General features: G+C 39.0%; 1 protein-coding gene across 1 annotated transcript; it reads right to left on the bottom strand.

Moving 5' to 3' along the window:
• Nucleotides 1–5,327: 5,327 nt before the first annotated feature.
• Nucleotides 5,328–8,699, bottom strand: LOC143748473 (uncharacterized). The gene is made up of 3 exons (XM_077240518.1): nucleotides 8,625–8,699; nucleotides 6,178–6,778; nucleotides 5,328–5,368 (listed from the first exon to the last, which is right to left on the bottom strand). Exons 1-3 carry the CDS (start codon nucleotides 8,697–8,699, stop codon nucleotides 5,328–5,330), a joined length of 717 nt encoding a protein of 238 aa, XP_077096633.1.

The following is an 8,699-nucleotide window of genomic DNA, read 5'->3' on the forward strand; positions in this document are numbered from 1 at the left end:
AAACTGGACAAGTGTAAATGCATCTGGTTGTTGAAACCACATATGTAAATTTTACTCCTCCCAAAAATTTTAAAAAATAAACATGTGAGAGCGTGTTATAGGCTATATGTCATGTTATAGCCAGATGTGAAGGCGCTACTGCAACACGCATTACCGCAGATGAGCATCTATTCATCAACCCAACCAGCAAACTATCGCAAATCAAAGTTAAATTGTAATGCCTAACCAGCAGAGGGAGCTGTCACCAGAATACTGACTGTGACCCATGCCCTCTTCTTCTACACTCATTTCCTGTTTGCCTTCCTTTATAACCAGAGACCATGCTTGCACACATTGCAAAGTATTGCCAGTTTACCTGCCTTACCAAGTGTTTTGACCACTTTCCATTGCCTGTCTGTGTATGATCTTGCCTGATTCTCTGTTTATTGATATCTGGATTATCCCTTTGTTTTGGTTGCCTGTTTGGACTGATGTTTCTGCTTGGACCCCTGGCCTGGCTACTGACTTACGCCTTCTGGATTTCCCCACTGGATATTGACTTCTCTGACTGCTAACTTGGCTTTGACCCGCTGCCTGCCTGTCTTTGTTTGTGGTGACTATCTCTAACTAAACTATTGCATAGATAGATACTGTGTAATACACTACGCATCAATATGTCTTTTGTTTGTGCTTTGAACTTTTCAATGCGGATTCGACGCGCTGTGACTCCGTGTTGCTTCAAGCGCATCATTCTGCGCTCGGGATGCGCATAAGCGTTTTGTGCCGCACTGTATAGCAGCCTTTCCTATCATAATACAGTGACGCAATGAAAGATTATGAATAGCCTTTCTTGTTCTGTTCTATCTATCATATGTTGCAGCCTCATTAAACAGCTGTGCTATACATATAAAACATGTCTCAATTGTATAGTAGCCTATATGAAATAATTTATCTTTTTGATTTTTGTAATCTTGTTTTTCATAAATGTATTTTACAACAATACAAAGGAGCAATGTGTAACGTTTTATCAGATTTAGTGTTACACATATTGTCTCATTTGTTTTTTCACTAAATGTTCAGATTTTTTTACAATTATTGTGGACTCATGATTTTTCTAGACAAAATTTTACTGCTGAATTATCCACTAATCTAGTTTATAATAGCATTTTTGTCATAGATTATGATCATATATTTTTGGGATTTGTTTGTCTTTATACTGAATTTGTCTGTATTTAGTAGATTGTGTTTAACACACAAAAGAGTGATTATCAGTTCAACACACAGAGAGTTATATAAATTCTACTTGATTAAAAAAAAAACTGCGCCGGTATCGGATCGGCATCGGTATCGGTCGATACTCAGAATCTTAGGTATTGGATCGGATCGATTCTGAAAAAAGTGGTATCGGTGCATCCCTAGCCGGAGGTAAAGATGTATCAATGTATATACCTCCAGACTTCTGTGCCGTCTTGGGACCTTTCCACGTTCCTTGGGGCTCTGAAAGGTCCACCTTTTGAACCTCTCCAGTTGGTTGATCTTAAACCTCTCTCGCTAAAGACTGCTCTCCTGCTGGCACTGGCATCTATCAAGCGAGTGGGAGATCTGCAGGCTCTTTTCCGTGAGCCCTTCATGTTTGGAGTTTGGATTGGATGACTCCAGGGTTATCCTCAAACGCAGACATGGTTATGTACCCAAAGTGCTCTCAACGCAGTTTAGAGCACAGGTTATCACGTAATTAGCCCTTCTGCTGAGGATGGAGAGGCTAATCGACTCTGCTCTGTCAGAGCACTGAGAATCTGTCTGGAGCGTTCTGCGTCTTTTAGACAATCAGAACAGCTCTTTGTCTACTTTGGTGGCCGATCCAAGGGTGATCCAGTCACTAAGCATAGACTGTCTAGATGGATAGTGGATGCCATATCTATGGCATATACCTCAGTGGGTCAGGTTTGCCCTATAGGTTGCAAGGCTCATTCGACTAGAGGTAGGGCTGTAGTACTCGAGTCCGGTCTCGTTTTTCTATGGTCTTGGACTTGTATTGGACTCGCTGGTATTCGGACTCGGACTTGTCTCGGTCTCGGCCACTGGTCTTGCCAAATATGGTTTTGGTCTCGACCGAGTCCAGGTGTCTTTATTATGTTCCCAGTAACGTATTATTGTAGTATGCACCCGCAGACTTCCGCAGAAACCTCCGCAGAGTGTAGTGCCTGTCATTGACAAGTACGACCTGCGCGTGTGTGATTTATTTTCTACTATTTGCTACTGCAATACCGGCGCATAGCTGAAATAACAGATCTGTCTATTCACTGCCGATCATAATAGGAAATTGCTATATGGACAGTTTCCCCACTGCGAATAGCTACGCAATACTCGTTCCCTACTCTCAGGGAACTGAGGTTACGATAGTAACCGAGTAGGTACTATTATTGAAAAGGTACAAAATTGTTCTTTGAGGAAGACTATTTCTACCATCGTGTACCTTTTTTTTCTGGGAGTGAATTAAAAAAAAATTGCTTTACTACTAAAACCATGGTTAATTTTTAGTTACTATGATTTTACTACAAAAACCATAGTTAAACCATCGTTACTACAAAAAAAAACATAGTTACTACAAAAAAAAACATGGTTCATTTTTGTAAGGGAATTAAGCACATATACGAATCATGAATGTTACATTCATACATGTTACTTTGTGCCAAAAATTTTCTTTATCATGGCTGGAAATCCAGAGGTGTCAATAGGTTGTGTGTTGATTAGATTGGCTGGGCCCACCTATGTGGAGGAAAACAATTAAGCTTTGTTTGAATGGGGATAGTTAATTTGCCTGACAAATGTGTGACTTCCAATATAGTGCCTTACAAAATGTTTGTATTAGTGTCCTCCTGATCCATCCTTAGTCAAAGGTTCCCATATCAGTTGTCAGAAGGACACAGTTTGCGTCTGTCAGAATTAACTTTGAGTATATATTTCCTTCTTTTTCGAGGGCAATATGATCTCAGATTGCCTCAGATTAGATGCAAGGCATGTAAAGCCACTTGGAGTCATGGAGTGGATGACCTGATCCGTAATGACTACTGGTCTGCCACTTCTCACTATTCAACTGTGTATGCGACAGATGTCCTTTTTCCTTTTGAAGAGCTGAAGATGGCAGCTCCAGGGATGTTTAGCCAAGCATTTCTTAGAATGCTGGATCAACGCACTGTTGGCTTTGGCGTTGTAAGTATTTGTGGTAATAATTGCGTAACTCAAGAAATAATACTATGAGGGCATGATGATGATGATAGTATACATGAACATTTGCACTGTTTAGGAAAAAAGTTGTTAAATTTAGACCCTTTGTAAACAACCATAAACTCATGTTCTCTCATCAGTCATGCAGTTTGCACTGAGACATTTCTGAAAAAATGTCATTCTGAAAAAGGTCATTCTGAAGATCACAACTTCAACTCCATTGGCTACAGACTTTAACATCTTCTCCCCAATATCATTTCCTGATCCCAGAAGTGTTCCCTTGGATTAATGGGCCAAACATTGCACAGGCTTACTTCTAAACAATATGGAAGCTGTTGTAGCCCTCTTTGCGTATAGATTTATACTGAATGTCACACAATATCCTGCATGTTTAATGGCCAGGTCTCCCAAATACAGCAGTGTATAGTGTGTGAGTGAAGTTTACACATTGTTTATTTCCTTTGATATGTATTCTAAAGAGTGGTTACGAAATTAGTACAAACATCAAGAAATGTATCCATTTAGAGCATTTCTCTTCTTTGAAATAGAGCGGAAACATCACAGCAGACAGCTTCCGCAAAAGCTTCTTGGAGTGGGAGGCTGTCTGATTCGAATTGGACAAATTATGCCAGGAGGACCACTTTGACTGCCCAGCGTGCAGCCCAGACATGCTTGCAGTATCCATTGATGGAAACCTCAAGCACTACAGATTCAAGAGTGCAGCAAGGTACTTACAAATCCTGTGTGTGCATCATATGAATTTTTAAATGAATATTTAAAGTTAATATGTATCTCTCTTATTTAGATTGGAGGAACAAGCCATCTTTGATGGCGTGTTCATCGCAAATGATGATGATGTCGCAAGATTCGTGGATTATGTCCATACCTCAACCAGTCATGTAAACTTGCACAACTTCACTATATTTACCTATAAAACACCACGTCCTAGAGAGGACTTTGTTTGAACAAGTTTGGACTGTTAACTATCTTCCATGTTTTAGGTGTCTGGAAGAGGTGTCTGTGGAGGGCAGTGGTCAGCGGCGTGTGAAACGTCTCAGAAGTCCTCAGGAAAAACAGACGAGGAGGATCTGGAACTCGCTGTATGTGGTCATGGGGTTCTCCTTCGTGCCCTCAATATGTTCAGGGGGGAGATTTTTGCCTACCCCCTGTACCTCCAAAAGCAAATGGCCTGTAAGCCAGTGACATTTTTTGCTATGGATCTGGCATGCAAGTACTGGCCTTACCTCCGGAGAGTGACAGAGAAATGCCCTGAGCTTCAGGATCTCCTCACCATGAGGCCATTTCTCTCTGTTTTTCATGCCAAAGCTCATGATTTCAAATGTGAGGTAAGAAAAAATGATTGTCCATGACATTTTCTTTCCCTGAAAACCTGAATAAGGTTGTTGCCACTTAGGTTTTGTTTTTTCTTGTCTTTTTTAAAGGTAAAATGGAGTGGAGCATATCAGGAGGGGGCTGGTTCGACTCTTGGGGAAGAGGTGGAGCAGTGCAACGCCATCCTCTCGAGGATTGCTGTTACCGCAAAGCACATGTCAAAAGCAGGTAAATTTTGATCCTGATGACAATGGTGAGCCACTTTGACTCTGAAAATATAAAGCTCAGAATATTCAACTCAACTCAACTTTATTTATAGAGCACTTTCAAAACCACAAGTGGAACCAAAGTGCTGTACAGAAGGTATAAAATAAAAAATAAAATTTAAAAACAAAGACATAAAAACAATGCAAACATATGACATAAAAACTTACAAAGCATTGTCAAATGCTAAAGAGAACAAGTAAGTTGTAAGCGCACTCTGAAAAGCACCCAATGAAGGACAAGTTTTTACAGACAGAGGAAGGTCATTCCAGAGCCTAGGAGCTGCAACAGAGAATGCCCGATCACCTTTACATTTCAAACGGGATCGCGGAACCATGAGAAGCAATTGGTCATTAGAGCGCAGAGATCTACTTGATTGACAGCGGCTGATTAAATCAGTAACATACTCAGGTGCTAAGCCATGCAGAGACTTAAAAACATACAACAAAGCTTTGTATTGAATTCTGTATCGTATGGGTAACCAATGTAATTTAATTAAAACCGGAGTAATGTGCTCTCTCTTCTTAGTGCCCGTTAAAAGTCTGGCAGCTGAGTTCTGAACGAGCTGCAAGCGGAAGAGAGAAGCCTGACTCACACCCAGATACAATACATTACAATAATCCAAACGGGATGACACAAAGGCATGAACAACCTTCTCCATATCGTCAAAAGAAAGGATAGATTTCAATTTAGAAATTGATCTAAGATGGAAAAAACTATTCTTAACGACAGCATTGATTTGCCGGTCAAATTTAAGCTCAGAGTCAAAAATGACACCAAGGTTCCTCACGCTAGACAATTTTTTCCCAGGAAACAACCCCAGGCAGTCATCATCCACACAGCCCTTATTTCCAAATAAAATCATCTCGGTCTTATCCTCATTTAATTGGAGAAAGTTATTCGCAAGCCAACACTTAACTTCGGCCAAACATGCACGGAGAGACTGAATTGCACATTTATGCCCATGTTGCAGTGGTAAGTAAATTTGAGAATCATCCGCATACAGGTGATACTGAATCCCAAATTTCTCAAAAATCGAGCCTAGAGGGAGCATATAAAGGGAAAATAAAATTGGTCCCAGTATAGAGCCCTGTGGAACCCCACACACAAGAGGGGCAACAGAAGAAAAATAATCCCCTAAACTGACTGAAAAAGTCCTATCCTTCAAATAGGAAGAGAACCATTTCAGGGCTAAGCCCTGAATACCAACCTGATTCCTAAGACGACCAATGAGAATGTTATGATCAACTGTATCAAATGCCGCTGTAAGATCTAACAAAAGCAAAACAACACGGTTTCCAGAATCAACACCTCGTAGGATATCATTAGAGACCCTCAAAAGAGCAGATTCTGTACTATGACCAGCTCTAAAACCTGACTGGAATCTATCGGCGATGTTATTCCTCATTAAAAAGTCATTAAGCTGTGCATGCACAATTTTTTCCAGTATCTTCGAAATAAAAGGCAATTTTGAAATCGGACGAAAACTACTCATGTCAAAGGGGTCTAAGCCGTTTCTTTTTAGAAGGGGCTGAATAATCGCATGCTTAAAACTAACCGGAACAACACCAGATGACAAACTAGTATTCATAATAGACAGAATACTTGGGCCAATTGAATCAAGTACCTTCTTAAACAGAGAAGAAGGGAGCACATCACCAGGAGACCTGGTGGGCTTCATATGAGCAGTTATATCATTAAGCTGCTGCAAAGAAACAGGCATAAAACAGGTTAATTGGTTCGTAGGGTCAACATGAGCAATACAATCATTGACAACAGATGAAATCTGAGATCTAATTCCATCAACTTTACCAATAAAAAAGTTTAAGAACTCTTCACACATCTTAGCAGAAGGAGTGAATGAAGGAGTAGCGGTAGGATGAAGAACAGCATTTATAGTCGAGAAAAGTACTCTAGAATTATTACAGTTTCTGGAGATGATATCAGAAAAATAATTTGATCTAGCCAATTTAACCTGTTAACCGTTTCCAGAGCGTCGGCGCACTGAAGCGGTTTTTTTTTTATTTAGTTCAAATTTACTATCAGATTTAATGTTATACCTTGACAAACTATACATCATTAAAAAGATATAATACTCAAGATTCAGTATTTGACCACTATTGTATTCTGAGAAACTTATAGTGACAGTTATGTCTTAATTTGTGTCAGGAGTTATGAAATGGAAAATTGAGTCGATACCTTTAATATGAATTATGAGCGTCAGCTGGTCCATTCATAAAAAACACTCCGTGCTGTCGTCATGACAGCGATTCGCAAAACATTGTCCCTCAGGGCTTTAGCTCAAAAATGTGCAGACTTGGAGAAATATTGATATATTCTCATAGATTCACATCATATTTATATAGACAGGAATAATATTTGTTGAATTTATACCCAAATGCGTCGATGTAATCATTATGATCGCTTCTTACTGAGATGTGCTGTGTTTTCAATTCATACCAATAGCCTGAGGGCGCTATATGCACAATAACAGTCCATATATGGATCACGAAGAAGACCCATAGTCATGTGACATTCCAGGACGTCACTGATACAGAAAGTAGCTGACAGAGATCGCTGTAACATGCAGATAAAGATGTTTTGAAGACAATAAACATGATTGCAATGATATTTGAGTTACCTGTGTTCTTCAAGCCATGCCAGGTATTTCATAATAATAGATTATATTTATAATGCAATGCTAATCGATATAGATTTCATCATCGTGCAGAACACTATAAATAATAAATTTTCTGTCGGATTTTTTTTTATCTGAAGCCAAATTAGATCACAGAAGATTATTTAAAACACTCGACTTGCGTTATAAAGTAAGTTTGGAGCACAAACATGGTTTCAATCTCATAAATGGTCGTGTATTGATGGTGTGCTAAGCTAACATGCTAGCTAGCCCAGGTGCACCTGCCACCAGCAGTTATTGTTTTATGATTTTTTTCTAAATAGGAATGCTTACTGAAATGTTTCAGTGCATTTGATACCAGTTTCAAATATTTAGTGAGAACTTTGATAAAAGAAATTAGGGTTTGAAACCCTATGAATAGCCTGTGAATAGCCAGTCGTTAGTAGCTATAATGCAGACAAAAGAAATGCATATTTAGAGCCATAACCAGTATGGAGAGGTGTAAATGTGTGCAGGAGAGACTGACTCTGAATGGGGCTCGTTTGCTCCACAAAATAATAGAGACAATAGACTGATTAGATGACTCAGAAGATGACTAAACATCAGTTTGCATTTTAGAGTCTAATCAAAATAAAGTAATTTGACATGTTCTTGAAAAACATTTAACTAAAAACATAGTTTTAGACTTATCATTTTCAGATTTTAAATATAAAATGGTCACACATATGGCTTTAGCTGCAGTGCATTTCTAGATTGCTCCAGGGCCAACTTCAATTTTATTTTTATGAAGATGTTTCATGAAAGTAAATTTCTAATAACTTTACAAAACTTTGAAGCTATTTAAACATTTTTTTTTCATTATGACAATAATTATTTCTACATTTACAATAAACTACTAGGTGTCAGCTTTCAAATGAGATCATACTTGTGCTTTTAGTGCAAAGGGTTCATGAACTGTATCTGTTTAAGTTTGGGTATGCCATTTCTGGGGATTTTTCAAAAGTGGCCTTGAAGGTTAACAGGTTAACAGCTCTTTGATATTCGTTCAAATGGTTCTTCAAAATCTCATAAGAGACTTGTAATTTATCTTTGACCATTTGCGTTCAGCCCTCCTACACTCCTGCCTAAGAGCGCGGGTAGTACTGTTCAACCAGGGCTGTGATTTGACTTTTTTTCCCCTGACTTTGACAGGAGCCACCACATCTAAAATCTCTAAACAAGAAGAATTAAACTGATCGACCAACTCTTCCAAACCCAT

The sequence above is a fragment of the Siphateles boraxobius genome, unplaced genomic scaffold (assembly GCF_051911475.1).
Source record: "Siphateles boraxobius isolate OS27281-9 unplaced genomic scaffold, OSU_SipBor_1 236, whole genome shotgun sequence".
In the NCBI taxonomy this organism is placed as follows: domain Eukaryota; kingdom Metazoa; phylum Chordata; class Actinopteri; order Cypriniformes; family Leuciscidae; genus Siphateles; species Siphateles boraxobius.

What these genes read in the sequence shown, in the direction of transcription:
- LOC143748473 (XM_077240518.1), bottom strand. Translation starts at nt 8,699, where the DNA reads ATGGGTTTGGAAGAGTTGGTCGATCAGTTTAATTCTTCTTGTTTAGAG. An exon ending in ATGTGGTGGCTCCTGTCAAA is followed by an intron (nt 6,779 to 8,624) that starts GTCAGGGGAAAA and finishes AACGGTTAACAG; the next exon opens with GTTAAATTGGCTAGATCAAA. An exon ending in CGCCGATAGATTCCAGTCAG is followed by an intron (nt 5,369 to 6,177) that starts GTTTTAGAGCTG and finishes TTCCGCTTGCAG; the next exon opens with CTCGTTCAGAACTCAGCTGC.